Source organism: Ptiloglossa arizonensis, chromosome 13, assembly GCF_051014685.1.
Source record: "Ptiloglossa arizonensis isolate GNS036 chromosome 13, iyPtiAriz1_principal, whole genome shotgun sequence".
In the NCBI taxonomy this organism is placed as follows: Eukaryota; Metazoa; Arthropoda; class Insecta; order Hymenoptera; family Colletidae; genus Ptiloglossa; species Ptiloglossa arizonensis.
Window position 1 is genome coordinate 12,549,624 of NC_135060.1, and position 16,805 is coordinate 12,566,428.

Consider the following 16,805-nt stretch of genomic DNA (forward strand, 5'->3'; position numbering starts at 1 on the left):
TTTCCAGCCGTATTTCTCAAATTGTCAACTCTGCTTCTGAAACTCTTTTTCTCAGACTTTCATTCGATCCATACTATAAGATTGTTATATATTACCCTTGTTCGTTCATTATTGGAATACGCTTCAATTACACGGTTCGTATTGACGAAATAATACTAGAGAGAGTTCAGCACAAATTTCTCCGGCTTTGTTTATACAAGTTAAACCAACGACAAAACTTATCGAACAACCTAGTAGATATCTCCTATGGCTGCGAACATCGAAGCGGAAGGAAGATGAAAATTACCCACGTATCGTGGAAAAGATATCGGATTACTCGCGGCATATTCCGGGCGATTCTTACCGAGTTAATTATTTTTTGCCGCTCCGTGAATGTTCGTTCATGGTGCGTCGCTGGAACGAGGCTGCTAACACGCGCGGATCGCAATAATTTCCATTATGCTCGCGTTACGCGGGAAATCCTCGAGAGGGGTGCGTGTGTCGGCGAACAACGATTTCACGGGACCAGAAATTCCTCCGCAGTTGTGCGTCCAAGCGCGTTGTTTCCGGTTGGTATGTCACGGCGCTAATTCCCAGTTCGTGTTGTTCGATGGACTTTCATCGGGACTCGCGGTCCACCGAGTGGGATTGAACTTTACCCTTTGCCGCTTTTGGCAAATCCCCGCCCCCGTACGAGCGAAACAAACTCACCCCCTCCCGAGAGGACCAGTGATAAAGTGTTACGCCCGCGGTGCTTCGCGAGATTTTTACTGCGGCTGCACAGTGGCCCGGTTCTTCGAGAAACGTGTCGGGGTATACGGGACGATCGTTCAGGAATTTAGTGGCTCGAAAGTTTTATCGGTGTGCCGGGAATATTTCGTTTGTTCGATCCACGCGTTCCAATTGCGAGGAGTTAACGAGAGCGTATCAGCGCCGCGTTAATTCGCCAAGTCAGATCTCGGTACAATGGAACTTGTACGTTGGATAATTAGATTCCCTTGTTTTACGAAATAACGAACGAATAAACAATCGAGCGAGCACGATTCAATCGGCTCGATCGGTTGAACGTTTCGATCCAACGATTAGGTTCCTTTCCTCGTAATAAAATCGTGAACCTTGAACAATTGTAGATTAATTCACGAACACGTGAAATATATTCCGCAATCGCTAATTTAGCAATTTTCGACGAAAGGAGGAGGGGAGTTTTTTAATTGTAACGCAAACGGAGCCTTTGATCGTACGGAGCGTCGAAGTTAATTAAGGTCAAACGTTCATAGAGTCAGCCCAAGATCTCGCCGAACACGTTCACGTTGTCTCGGTTACTTGTTTTTCGTTAACAAACTTACTTTTTTAATAGTAACACTTTTTTCTTTTATTACCGTTCACACGATAAAACTCAAACACTCGTGAAATTTAAATAGGTCGTACGAGTTGCGCTCGATAGTTTGTAAATTAATCGCGAAGCGTTCGTGTGTGTAATATCGACGATGCAAGTTTAGCTCTCTTTCACCCCCGAACCTATTTTAGGCCATGCGAAGACTGCCAAGGTTGTTTACGAGCCAAATTTTGATTCTGGGCTTTGATTTAAGAATTCACCGGATTTTTAACATTTCATACACCTCGACGAAACAAGAACGAAATTATTTGGAACGAATTGTTGGTTTCGATTTTGTCGATCGATCGTTCACGATTTTGATCTTTTTTAAGTTTCTTCGTCGACCGATATCCGATTTACTTCTAACGTCCTCCAACTATCCCAATATGAACGATCGAGAAATTGTACTCTGTGCATATTCAGTTCCATCGAGACCGAGTAGGAAATTTACTTTCGAAACACGTGATACAGCGTTTCGCTCATTTTGTAAAATTGAGTTGAAAATTTTTGTTCGAAAGGAAAATTTACCGACACCCTTTCGTGAAATTTCTTACGAGCGAAAGGTGGACGTTTAACGCTAAACCTTTAAAGTTAAAGTTTATAGACGCGAGCAATTTTCTCGCGTCCAAGAGATCTCTTCGTTGGGACTTTTTAAAAACAATATCGCGGGCAGGATTTTCGGTAAAATTCGGTAAAGGCTTTTTCGTATCGCCGCTCTTAGCTGGTGCTCTTTTGTTCGGCATAAATTTCAATCTCATTATTATGTCGGATCACAGGTTCGTGAAATTTTACTCCGTCTCGCTTTTACTATTTTGCGTAAGCGAATCTGCATACGACGGATAAAACGCGGATCAAAAATTGATATATGAAAATTTTCTTTTACCCAGCCGCGTTGACGCGACAAACTTTCTATTTCGATATTCTTACCAACGAATAAAATTCGTAAAAACTTCCACCGTTATCCGCATTTACCTTCTTTTCGTTTGAATATTTTCTACTTTCTTTTGAATGTTATGCCCATCGCACGATTAAATTATCTGTTCGAATATTAAGGCAATGTGATCGTTCTCTGAGCGTCCGTCCGCGAGTGTTGCGTTGGAATCAGTGATATAATTCATGATCAAGAAATAAGCGAGAGTGCAAGGAACAACATGAGTAAACAGGAGCCAAAGGGGTCACCACCTCCACCGCTTCCGCCACCCTATCCTCATCACAAGCTCTTCAAGAAGTGCAAGAGCGCAACTTTTCAGCTGGATGGTGCAACGTATACAATAGGTAATTATTGCAGACGATACACGTACTCTCGCTTGTAAATATTACTTTTCCAATATTTTATTTGCAACTTCTACCAACAAGGAACATCCGAGAAGTGTTTGACGCCGATTTTGATGAAAGTTTTATAGGATTTGTAGAGTAGTTGATAATAAGAAATTCGTGCTTCTTTAGCAGTCGAAACTCAAGATCAAGGGGTGAAACTACCCTCCAAAGATTCACCCTTCTTAATTCTTTTTTCGACGCTGTGAGTATTTTTTAACAAATTCTTTACGATTCTTTTACCGAAAATAATATACAATACACGTTGGTAAAAAGAGTTAATAAAGAAGGAAAAAGCTAGCTCGAACCATTTCTTTTCCCAATATTTTTGTAAATACTGTCTGACACTGATATTACGTATAAACTATTAATGATAAAATATGGGTAGAGTGATTTCCTTCGGACGCAAATTGATACTCAGTTTTTAATACGTGACGTACGTGACGGTAATTAAAAAAAAATTTTTAATTCGTTTCACCGAAATACACACTATGTTGTTTTCTGCCGAAATTATAAAGAATTTGTTTAAACAGCTTCTCTGTCCCTCGAGTAATCTACAAGATAGCATTAGAGGGATGAAACTTTAGAGGGTTGTTTTATCCCTTCCGCTTAACCTATTGATGAAGGTAGGAGCCATTTAACCCGTCTTGCGTTTCGTATTAATTATTTTGAAACAGAATTTATGCAATGTGTTTTTAGTACACGAAAGTAACAAAAAAATGTTACATCATCGCTTGTCCTAAGTGACTTTGTTTCCAAGTTATAGTAATTTTTCAGTTATTTTTACTATCCTATGGTTAACTATTTTTAAAAACTATCACAAAATTAATAAACCATTTTTATCCGTCTTTTACATAAATAAGAGCAGACCATGTTGAATTTTTGCAAAAGAGTTGCAATATTATCAATATTAATTGCAATATCAATGGTTCCCACTTAGTTAAAAGAAGAAACTTTTACATGAATTTTTATGCCATTCCTGTTTGATAAACTTTTCTCTGAAATTATGTCCACATTGTATGATACATTTGTTGAATATTTTTGCTTCTTCACCAAGATTGTATTCCATACTTTATACTTTATTATTTTATTTTCCGTATGGTTAGTATTTTACCAATATACTATTGTAATATCCACCATGTATTAATATTTAAAATTATCAGAATCAAGGAAAAGGTGAACAATTTAAGTTGCTGCTTTGATGTATAATAATTACGCTTCAACTCTCGTCCAGTGGAACAATATTGTAAACAAAGCCCTTTCGCAAAGTTTGTACAAGCAACGCCCTGAATCGACAAGTATATTTGCCGAAATAAAATAACGGTAATTGCCTGGTAAATATAAACTATTTAGACCGTTAATGGATTATTATTGGTCGGTTAAGTGGTATCTTGGTGCAATGGAGACGCGTCAGATTGCTGGCGTCGGAAAAAGAACTTAAAGACTACTTGTTCGCAAATATCATTATACGCTAGCTACACTTTCCTCGTAAAGTTATAATTAAATTACAGGAACTGTAGACGTTGATAGAAATCACTGAAAGGGACATCGTATAATAGTACATGTACGAAAACTGACACAATAGTTTTAGAGATATTCAAAACTACGATTTGTTTATTAACAATTGTAGGAATAAATTGGAACTTTGATATTAAATTATTTATTACAAGACTATTGGTTTCAAGGTTACTTATTAATTGTCGACTCACCGAACTCCGAGAACATAAATCATTTTCTAGCGTGTATAGCACTGCAGAGTTCTAAACGGTTGAATGTCTCCGAGGTGCATTAAATTCCGAACATATATTTATTGCAACTTTTTTCTTCCATTAACCGAGTTCTACCAATCCCTGTATCTTGTGCGTTACGTTCTCCTTTCTTTGATTGAAATTCCGACGTTTTCAGAAACATTCTTCCGCCCAACTGTTCTTTATCGAAATTCTTCTCCCGTAACACGTCTAGCACAATAGTTTCGCCTCGAGTACTATTCAAAGAATTTTGTTTCGTGTATCGAGACTTCTTAAACACACATGCGTTCAACTCATTTCTCTGTACCAAACTTCGATACGAATCGTTGTATAAACACTGCTAGCAATTTGATAAAAATTCTATCTCCGTGACTTGATATTTTGCTTCGGCACGATAGTCCACGTCAGATAACGTTGAACTTAGAAGAATCGATTCAGAATGGGTAAGATTAATTGTCCCAATTCACGTAATAGATACGTACAGATGTCTACGAATTTGATAGAAATGAGAAATAAATTATAGCGAGTTGTAGCGCAATTTTGATAGCGGAAACTTCCTTGCGAATTCACGCGGAAAGTATCATAATAGTATCGCACAGGGTCTTCCTCATTCGCTAATGTATACAACGTAGAATAGCTAGGACTACGAGTTTCCTCGGTTTCAATGGATACCGTGTTTCAGCTATCGAATACCTGTAAGTCCTCTTTCGAGAAATTCATGTCGATTCAATGCGTATGCATCTGCACGCCAGGGTTCTGCACACGGGATTCAATACGTTCATTGGTCCGTGAATGAAGCTCGCAAAGTCGTCCGACTTGCCCTTGCCGAATGCTAGAGCTTTTAGCGTGTACGCGCAGAGATGGTAGCCTGAAAGAAAACACCGAGTGTTGGAATTTTCTCGCACAGTATTCAATTCGAGTCACGTATTCCGGATAATGAGTTACGTTGTTCTTCGACAAGCTAGTCTTTATCTCGATTCATTTACCGGCGAATGTTGGTTCTTGTCTAGTTGTTCCAACACCGGTAACGTTTCAACACTTGTCACGGTAATGTAAGTCGGGAGCATCTATCGTTCATTGTCCATGAGCATTTGTATTTTTTATACTTTTCAACATTCTCCTTATTATTATTATTCACGCTTAAGAACTACACCAAGTTTCATTTTTTCTCCTACCACAAGTCCAAGATTAAGAGAATTCTTCTAAACGTTGTCGTAACTTCGATAAGGTTAAAAACCACTCCCCTGTACAATCAATTGAACGCGTTTCGAACATCGGTGCATACAACGAACAGCGAAACATTGTCACTATACTCACAGGCACTTAGAGCGCTCTTTGCCACGAGAACGTGTACTTTGACCTCTTGGATGGCCAAGATTATTAGCCACTTTGATCTTCGTGACAACCACAATCGTTAGAGACTTCGATGTTCGTGATGTCTTTCGACCGACCTCGGTACTTTGTACCACTACTTTGCACTTGCCTGTTCTTCGTTACGATCTAGCAACGATCGATATTCATTTATTTACTTTTACAGGAATTAATTAGAAATAAAGTTTCGAGGAGTGGTTACAGGTATTGAACCGGTCGAGTGACGGCTCCGACTATGTGCATGTTTGTAGTTATATGGGAACGAGGGCCCTTAAGAATGGGCCAGTTGTAGGGAGTCGATGAAGCAGTAGGTGTAGTGTATTTTAGAGAGAGTTCCATTTGACAAAGTTTTGAGAGGACTGACCTGCACGGTGAGGACATGCCATTCGTGTTCGAGAGTTTGGGAAGTGAACGGTAACGAGTTAGGGGAATGTGATTAAGATTTAGACGGCGTAAGAACAATACTGAGAATACCAAAGACGAGGTATCATTTTAATACAATTCATCGACTCGGTTATTAAATTACGTTTGTCATCATTGATAGACGCATTCGGATAAATACAAAATATTGCAAAGCTGTACGCGCGTAAATAAATAGTATAATATTACTGGTAGGTTGAAATTCACGGAAATTGTTTCCGTCATTGTATTAATATTTTGTCGGTATTACATTGTAAATATAGACAATCCCGTAAAGATACAGAGTTTTGATTCACGTTGGTTTTCGATATCGTACGCACCTGTTCGTCCCTATGGTTGTGCGAAAGTCACGTTTTTTAAAAATACAGGTTTGCTCGATTGTTGGTATTGTGCGGCGATAAAACGTGATTGTTTCCAAACGATTGCAAACAAGCGTTTGTAGACGTCGTCTGCAGGTTTAGTTTTCTAAGCTCTTAAGTTTAACGAATGCTGTGTTGCGTCGCAATATCGTTAAGCGCAACAATTATACGCTATTGTTACGTAATGAACGCAAACGGGAGTGTTCGATGTTTATCGCTAAATACAGGAGTCTGGGCGTCTTGTTGCACGGGATGTCGAGTGCAAACTGATCTTTTTAAGTAAGAGCAAAACGAGCGTACGAATGCCGGCGACGTAAAAGCGGGCGACACGGCGAGAGGCTGTTTGCTTTTCTTGGAGCAGGGTTACAAGTGCAAATAACATAAATTATTTAACGTTGAATTGCGCTTTCATGCAGAACGGGAAACAGGACGAAATAATCTGCCATTTGCAGCTACGTCGAGACTAACGTTCGAGTAAATTAATTAATTCTTAACTCGTGAGCTTTACACGTTATAAATTGCCAAGGTGAGTTACCGTGATTCGTTGTATATCTCTTTTTTGCTATCATTCGAGAAAATAGATTTCGAGAAAATGTCTCGTACATTTTCCTGTATCTCTAAACTTTCGATTTGTATCCGATGACACTCGTTTGCGAAAAGAAAAATTGAAAACGAAATTAAACACGTGCATCTAGATTTAGACGAACAACTCCGATCGCAATATATTTGTAAGTAAAACCAGTTTGGATATTTTATTCCTATTACTTCCATTATTGGTATATTGCTTTCTACGTTTTATGTTCATATTTTATATATGTATTCTGAAAAGATAAAGAAATTATTTCGATTACTTATCTCTTGACGGGTAAATTATAGAAATGTACACGCACTTTTTCGAATTATTAACCTGCCTCGTTCTTTTTATAAATAAGTGCCATCCTTTTTTTTTATTTTTTTTTTATTCGATTACGATGTTGACGATGTAACGACTGATGTTCGGTTGCTACTGAAAAATGGCGTTTAAAGTGTTATTCACTCTTGTAAATTAATTCTATAACTCGGTTCGACGACATTGTTGAAGAGTGCAAATTAACTCTCGAGCCAGAATGAGTTTGACGTGCCTGTACCAGAGAATCTAGCCATGAAATAAATAAACAAATAATTATTGCAACAGCTGTGAGTGACGTGTTCCGAAGAGTGTTTACGACAGTAGTATGCTCAATCGCGTAGTGCAAATTGCTATCCCGGAAACGTGTTTGATGCAATTTGTTCCGTTTATATCCCGATCGTTATGTCAACCCTGAAACAAACGTCTCTTCCCTTTGTTCCTTTTGCGGCCGATACGACGGAAGCGGAATGGTCGCAATTACGCTGGGTAATAAGCGTGAGACAAAAGGTGGAATGGTCCTTTGCAGTAAGAGGGCCCACTCGACAAGATTTTAAAGTGAAACGTTACCGACAAGTGGACGCCAGCGAGAACTTTTACGAGAGAAATGGTAACAAAGTATCTTTTAACCCGTAATTTGCAGGATTTTCAGTCCCAACGTTGAAAAAGTGATTTTGGATGGTTAAAATAAACTCGGCCGTTTTTCCTTTGAGAGTTGCCATTAAAGAACATTATACTTTTCACAACTAACGAGTTCACATTCATTAAGAGGCGAACTGCAGAGATAGGAAAGAGTAACGATTATCAAAGAATAAATTTTACAGAGACTCAATTTAGCCAAGCGAGATACACGTAAATTGTACGTTGTACAATTTAAGTTCGGCGTACGGATTTTGGAACAGTTAATTCGCTACATTTTTTGTCCGAAATAACATTTGATCGCTTCCACAACCGTTGTGGTATTGTAACAAGGTTAAATTTGGGCTCAGAAGAGATTTCAAAGGAACCTTTCAAAACTAATCCTCTGTATCACATTTCTGGAATCATTTGTTAAATTATAAATAATTGATACTATGACAATATACAACGCTTCACGACTCTTGGCTCAACACTTCTCAGCTGAACACTGCTCGGTTCAACACTATACAACGCTTCACGACTCCCGACTGAACACTCTACAACGTCTCACGAATCCCGGTTCAACACTCTACAACGCTTCACAACTCTTGATTCAACATTCCTCAACACTGCTTTTCCTCTTGCATCTTCACTCGTTGCTTGTCAAATTTTGCTAATCGTACACACGAATCGTCCATTGTCAAACGTCTTTTCGTTGGGTCTGCACCAACCCCTACTTTCTCTTTTATTATCCTCTTTCAAGCACGATTCTTAAAATGATGTTCTCTTAAAGCCACGTTTTCTTAAACCTACGCCATGCTAAAATTACGATACTATACAATTTTGTGTTCGCGTTAAAGCGAACTAGTGGTTCAACCTGTGCATCGTAACAATGTTGAACGGATTTATCGTTTCTATGAATCGAAGAAATACACACACACAAAATGATGGTATCGATCTGTACATTTTAACAATGTTGAACAAGTTCCAAACGCATAGGTGAAAAAAGATCTTTGGAATTACGTTACACGAATTTCGAAAGACGTTAAAAGGGTGTATCAGGTCGGTGGAAAAGTTCTCTCATATATTAAAGAAAAGATTAACATCGCAGGTAACCAATGAAGGGTATCGTAAGTAGTTCTTTTTATATTGTACGAGAGGTAAATAAAATACCAAGTCTTTCAATAACGCGTTCTATCTGTTTGTTTTTAACCGAGTGTAAAGTTATCCACACGTGTTAAACATGACAAAACTTTTTCGCCAATTCAATACTTAGGAACGAAAATTTCCGGTGATCGAAGAACGTTGTTCGTTCGTTGGTTCGAGGAACACGAGTTACCGACTAACTGGAACTGTACATCATGTCTAAATCAAATTATCTCGAAGCTTCTACGTGTTTTAAAATGTTCACATTACACGTAGAAATTTATTCACCGCGGAGGATCCGGTTGGCATCGCCGATGCAGCTAGAAATAATTCAAGAATAACTCTGCTCGGCTCGCAGCTGAAAATCTTCCGCTTCTGATTGAATCCAATAAACCGGTTCTTCCGTGATTAATTCTCCGTAACTGAAAAAAATACCGAAACGTTAAATTCTCCAGAACTAATGACTCATTGGTAACGAGGAGCGACAGATTTTTAAAATCCACGACAACCGTAACTAGATTTCACGATTCAACATTGAAGTTCGTGTGCTACGCGGAACGTGTTCTTTCCTTGATCGTTCGTTTCGCGTGTGCAGAGTGCAGTGAAAGTTTTCTACGCGAATAAAAATCATTCATCATTTATTAGTGAAGGAATTTATCTAGCTGTGGTTGTGAAATAAAGGTGAATAAAGTTTTAGGATATACGTGTATCGAATGAGATAGTAGTAGGAACAGAACATTAACAAAGCACACAAATTTTAACTACGCTGACTATTCATATTTCACGCGACACGACACGCCTCGATTATTTTCCAACAATGACTGCTCTCAAACAGTCTCAAACAGCTCTTCTCTCGTACCTTATATTCTCAAACGCATTCATTCCCTTTCATTCTAATCCTTAATCTTTCTCACTTGGTGCATCTGGTCACGTTCGTCCAAAATTTCCTATTGCTCGTCTTTCACGCTTCGAAAACACTTCACCTGTTCGTTTATTCCAAACACTTCAGATTTTCTCCGGGCCACACGCGATTCCTTTCATTCTCACGCATCACCACATTAGGTTGGCGGAAAAGTTCTGTCGTATTTTAAAATACTCGGTTGAAAACGAATAGATAGAATGCGTCATTTAGGGACTCGTTATTTTACCCACCTCTCGCATGATTCAAAAGACCTACTTTCGATACCTTTTATCTCTTACTTGTGATGTTCATCTTTCATTTAAAATACAATAGAACTTTTCCGTTAATCTAAAGATTCCTCGATATTTATTTTATATTAATTTAGTAAAGAGTTCTCCGTTTCGTCGCGCGTGTGCGTCGGAGAATTATAAAAATTAATAATGCTTATTCGGTGTTGCCTACATTTCATGGTAATGAAAATACCGAGAAATGGTAATTCATTGCGTATTCAAGGATGCTCTTTAAGTTTGCAGCATTTGTTAAAAATGTATTACCATTCACTTGTACAAGCCGAACGATGATAAACAAGGAACGTTCTATAATTATATTTTTTCCACTGTTTTTCGATTCCGTTGTTAGCGGAATGGCAAAGATTATGAACGCTTGCGTGCTTTGTGCGAAGATCGTGAATTAAACAATTCCGTCGAAAAGGGTGTATTAAATGAAAATGGAAATACACGATGAAGATTTTCATTTTAAACAAAAGGAAGCTGGGATTCAGGAACTGTGCAAAGGAGAATGTAGTAAAATAAAGTAGTAAAGAGAAAATAGACAAACAACGTCGTTTAATTAAACAGTGAACAAATTTTGGAATTCAATATTCTCCGGTATCTTTCGTTTTATGTAAATCGTAAAGAATTACGCTCGATGCATAAAAATAGCACAAAGTACTGTACACGTGTAACGTGATTCACGATCCTGTGTAAGAGTATCGTTCTTTGCCGAGAAACTCGTGTAAATTCAATTTGGGGCGAATTATGTCGCACTGCTTAACGTCTTGCAAAAGAAAAGACATAGGTACTATCAATGAACTCTCGAGACTAAGCTGGTTTTCATCTTTTCGAAGAGTTCTCGGGTTAGAGTATACCATGCATGAAACGAGATTGGACTTTCAGTAGGTCGTCGTAATTAACGCTAATTCTGGTACACACTTTCAGTTGCACAAAGTTCGAAGTTGTTTCGCGGTTACGTTTTCGTATGGTCACGCGAGAACAAAATTTTCGGAACTTCCCAGCTCTCGAATTTCACGCGTTCGTGTATCCGATTAATGGGTTACGCCAAGTGATTAGAAATTTTCTGTAAAGAGTAAAAGTTAATTTTCTTCGCGCGTGAAATTCCTTCTGTCCGCCTAGATTATCACGGTGATCGCAATTAATGGCAATTAAATTGTATTTAATCAGTCGACTTATCTTCGAAGCAAATATTTTACTTTTTTCGTCGGAGCTCCGTTAAAGTGCATTGCAATTGATGAAACTGTAAATGCATAATTTTTATAAATTCCAATGACACTTTCGGTGAAACTTTACATATTCAAGATGAATGATAAATTAATCTAAAAAGAAAGAATGTTAATATAAAAGTAGACATTGTTTGTTACACGTGTCCATAAGAGTTATAATTAGAATAATTTAATCATTTTGATTAGCAAATAGGTAAAGTGGTAGGAGGTAGGTATGTAAGTAGGAAGTACCAGTGGTGACGCAGTAGTCGGTATCGGAGTTGGTCAGACAGTAGTATTAGTCTACGTCGTTAGTGGACATGGAACTGATTGCGATCAATGAATGGAAGAAATAAACTTTTGTCGGTTGGTCACGAAACCGATAAAACCTCACTGATACATAAATACTAGGGTACTACAGGTTTCAGTGAAATGTTACTTTACAAATTAAATTTACCGTAAAAAACTATTATTACGGAAAATTATTTTATTAAAAAATTGTACATCGATTTTCAATTCGTAAAATGAAATATTTGATAATAAAACACTTTTATTCCAAGAGCATACATATTGTAAAGTGTACTTCATTTGCAAAGTGGAAAGCTGAATAACTCTGAAATTATTCGGTTCCAAATATTTATTTATTTAAATGTTATTCGTTCGATACTCTACCAACCGATAAAGTTTGTATCTACACTTTACATTTGGAAACTTTTCTTTCTTGTCTGACCTTTTTACTTTTGTAACTATTTATTTCCAATCAATTCCCACAGTTGTGTTATATTTGCATTCGAATTATACACATTGAACAAAGTTTCAGCAATATTGTAATGAAAATATCCGTTCTGCAGATATTACGAGGTTTCTCGATCAACTTTGCTTTTGAGCTCTTTTTTCATTTAAATTCGGGAAAGTAAGTCTTATCTGCAAATTCAATTACATAATTCGCAATATTTTTAGGCTCTTGGGTAGTATTCGATGGTGTCTCTGTAAGGGTCGTGGAATATCGAACTGCGGAATATTGGATGCCCTTCTTAAATGGAGTTTATACACACAGTGTTCCTAAATACGTCCAACATACACAAAGCATTATTCCAGAATACAACTCTTGTTATCTATCCCTTTCTGCACGCAAATCCAGCCTAGTCACGTCACCTTCAGAATGGGCTTAAATATTGATTTCCAATTCCTCTTGCGAGTGGCGTGCTATTCTTAACGTTTATAAATATAACGCGCTACAATTTCTCCGTTGAACTACGGGCATAAATTTTTAGCAATATCATAATGAAAATATCCGTTTTCCACAATTTTTGCGAGGTTCCTTACTCCCTTTCGTTTTTCGATTCGTTCCTAATTGAAATTCGATGAAATGTTTCCTCATCCGTTGTAAATTCGTAGCCACTCCTGTGGCTTTTAATTTCACGATCGTCGCGAATAAATTCTTCCATCGGGAAACGATTGCTAATGGTTTTCGAAAATTATTTTTCTCGATGTTAACATTCATTCCCTTCGGTTCTCGCCACGGTAGCGCGTAAAATTGATTATTTAATGACTTCCCACGAAGCAGTTCACGCGAAGTTCATTAAATAATTTGAATTAATGAGGTATCATGGCATGATAAACGTACTGTGAAATTCACACTTCCATAACGGAGAGAAATCCACTTTCATCGAGCTTGGATCGGTAAAGGTTAACGAAGGACCGAGAATCTCGGGAGGTTTAAATATTCGTTAAGCAAGCTGTCTACAAGGGCCAAGCGCTGATACGTAATTAATAATAAACCATCTTAGGGGATGTTAACTCGATAGCAGGTTTCCTGCACTATCGTTCGTGCAGTGTGCAAGATTGTTTTCGAGATATTGGACATTTCTGCTGATAATATTACTCTATTTTATTTACTTTCACTTTTCAGCTTAGAAATGTGGGAGAAAACTTTCGGAAACATTTTTAATTGTTAAAGAAGACAGTTCAAAGTAGGAATTGGATAACAGTTGTTAATTAGAATGAATTTTCGAACACGATTTTATTAGTTTCACATTATACTGTGTTCCATACATTCTTCTATCGTTAGAAAATTTTGTTACAATTTAATTTGACCTTTTTGCATCAATTATAGCAACGTTACAGATGAAACTCTTAAAAAGTTCGATCGGCCATCTTTGATTAAAGAAACCTCTGTAAAGATGTGTTTCGGTTTAGTCTTTTTCAGTATTTCTACCAATAACGCAAAGATTGTACGCAATTTTATAGTTTTCACCGAGGCGACCGTAAAATTCGTGTGATTGGATAGGAGACATTCACAGACGTGTATATACGTTCAGCAACAGTAGGAAACGTTGTGGACGCGTTGAACGTTAAAATTGTTGGTTTCGCATTGCCAAGAGAAACGAGGATTGCTTACAATATCGCGATATAAATCAACCATCGGTATTAACACAATTACAGGCCTGAAAAGACCAAGAGAACGCTTTATATTATATAACGCGTTATCTTTGCTTTTAGTGAATTCTTAAAACACTAACACGAACCAATTTCTAAACGAGATACCTTTTGGATACTAAATCATCGTCCTAAATACAATGTGTTTATCATCGATATAAATTCTAGCACAGTGAACTAAATTAGGATATAAAAATGATGGTATACTCTTAAAAAACTAGTCGAGTATTGAATACTTTTTGAAAACTCGGTCCAGGAAATAGAATTATTCCAGCAGTATACACTATAATTTTAAATGCTGAACAGAGTTACAATCGTAGTAAAATTAAAGTGCAATTGAACAGGCTACGAACGGTTACAACTATCGTCATCAATTTCTCTAACGATCCACTTAAATAACAATTAGAAGCTACGAATGTTTTAGCGTTTACCTCATCGAATCAAGCAGTGCGGAAGATATATGGAACGTTTAAAGTGAAAAGGTACTTGTACTTAATTCACGCATGGCAACAGGCGCTCGATGTTTCTTGTGTCTGCTGGAAAACTGATGGGACATAATAGAAATGACCGTGCGCCCGTGGGACTTATTACGGACCATGTTACACAAGTAGGACACGATTTAGACGAGTTGAAAAACACAGAGACAGACACAAGAGACGCTAAAAGCGTGGAATCCAGTAGCAACGATACCGAACCATCAATATTCGACTTCAACGACTTCTGATTCGAGAAAGTCGATACCAATAACCTGTTGAAGTACTATTGGAATTTCATAGCATTGATCCCATACTTGTGAGATTTCATCGAACTAATGTTACACGATAGGGACAATCTGCGTGCTTATGAAATCCGATCTAGATAAACTTGGATTCGCGTTAACCGGATAGGGGTGTAAAACTTGAACACACGAGAATCCTCATACTTGAATCTTGGGAATCTTAGTCATCTTCGAGAGCACTTGGATTCTCTGGGATCTCTGGTCTTTCAAATGATCAGAGGGACTTTAAACTCTCTATTGCTGCATGAATTTTGTCTTATCGATGGACACAATAGGAAAGGCTATGATTTTAAGTGCAAAAATAAATCGAATATGTGGAATAAAATATTTCAGTAGGAGGCTTGATTTTCCGAGACAATCGACTTTGAATGTTTCTTGAGGTGTACCGTGTATATGAACTGTCGTGTGATTTTTATTTTTTATACCTCAGGATTAGATTTCTTTTTTAAATCACTTACGATTAGATTCAATAGCAGTGTATTTATTTGTTACGCGATAATTAGTTTGTTATAAGACTCTGGCGGTTGTGCCTATCGGTTCTTACGGGTCTGCGATCATTTCTGTCGAGACCATTGAGTATTATTTTCATACAGTCTCGCTCTATCGGTTCTCACGAGTTTAGAATTGTCGATGGCGAATGTCACGAGTTCGGAGTCGTTCGTATCGAGTTTCACCGGTTCATAATTGTTGGGATCGAGTTCGATGTGTCTCGAAAGTATGTCGCGTACTCTTTTAATTTTTTGCCCTAGATTTGGATAAAGTTCTTTGAAAAAGTGCCAAATGACAATCGTCGCTGCATTTCGATTAAAATTAAATTCGCTACGAATTCGCACAATTTTTTATTTCAAATCTACGCGAAGTTCTTCAAAATGATGTAACATCTCGTCATTTTTCCCGTCGACTTTCGACACGACGCTTCGAAACAAAATTACAATGTTCGTTCAATTTTGTCAATATCGCGTAAATTATAATCTACGTCAAATAATCCCAAGGTGTCGTCAAGTCCTATGTCACCACATGGTTGTGGATTATTGTATTTGACTTGCCGCCAGAATGCAGTCCAAAGAGTTCAGAGTTGTCGATATCGAACTGTACAATTTCTGAACAGTCAGTATAAATCGCATTCACGTAAATGTCTTATCGTTGTCATCACTCTCGGTACTGGTATTTAACGTCGAGTATTAACGCTTGATCGAAGTGTTCGATTATTATTCTCACTTTACAAATTTTAGTCCACCATGGTACTCCATCCAGTTGTGTTTATTCTAAGAATTGGGTAAAATATTTTTTTCGGCGGGAGAGATGAGCAACTTACGCAAACGCTACGTTTAACGATCGCATTTCGATTTGTATGTACGGTTGGGCGGAGAAAGTTGCGCTGACCGAAATAATATTTATGGAGTTTGGCACGGACATCATTGCATGGTTGCGGAATGCGGGTGAATACACACTACCTTGACATTATCGTCACCCACGTATATCCCGCAGTCGTATCCGCATTTTCAATGGCAACCGCGATCTCCTTGTACAAATTTAAATCCCTCGCTCCGAACGTGTTTCGCGAAAATTAATACTTGGGAGAGATGTACTGTATTTATATAAAATTGTAATACCGATATTTGGCATGATATTTTACGATACAGAGAACAACTTTTCGAATACATTCGGAGCCACAAGTCATTGCGCAATACCGAATATTTTGCAAATACCGAATAATATGAAAAATACTGTTCGACGATACTCACGTGAGACTTTAAATTCGAATCCAAAAAGTAAGAGAAAGACAATTCGCGTAACGTACAATATTTGATTGATAAAAGCCGCGGAACAATTAATACTATTGATAAAGTTGACAGGCGCGTCGATTTTTGTTGAACATTTCTCGTTTATTTTTCCGATCGTATCGTACATTTGGAATATTTTGCAAAATTTTCAATATTTTTTCTTTCGAAAATATCGGTACCGCGATTTCG

At 37.6% G+C, this 16,805-nt stretch overlaps 1 protein-coding gene across 3 annotated transcripts in view; it reads left to right on the plus strand.

Moving 5' to 3' along the window:
- The window catches only part of LOC143153577 (dual specificity calcium/calmodulin-dependent 3',5'-cyclic nucleotide phosphodiesterase 1), a 258,363-nt gene that overhangs the window by 73,888 nt on the left and 167,670 nt on the right, over nucleotides 1-16,805 (plus strand). Inside the window, exon 2 of one of the 3 annotated variants that reach the window (XM_076324955.1) lies at nucleotides 2,408-2,629. The exons of the other annotated variants lie outside the window; for them this stretch is intronic. Within the exon in view, the coding sequence (XP_076181070.1) occupies nucleotides 2,506-2,629 (124 nt within the window). The 5' untranslated portion in view covers nucleotides 2,408-2,505. The remainder of the gene's footprint in view (nucleotides 1-2,407; nucleotides 2,630-16,805) is intronic. 3 annotated transcript variants of the gene reach the window in all.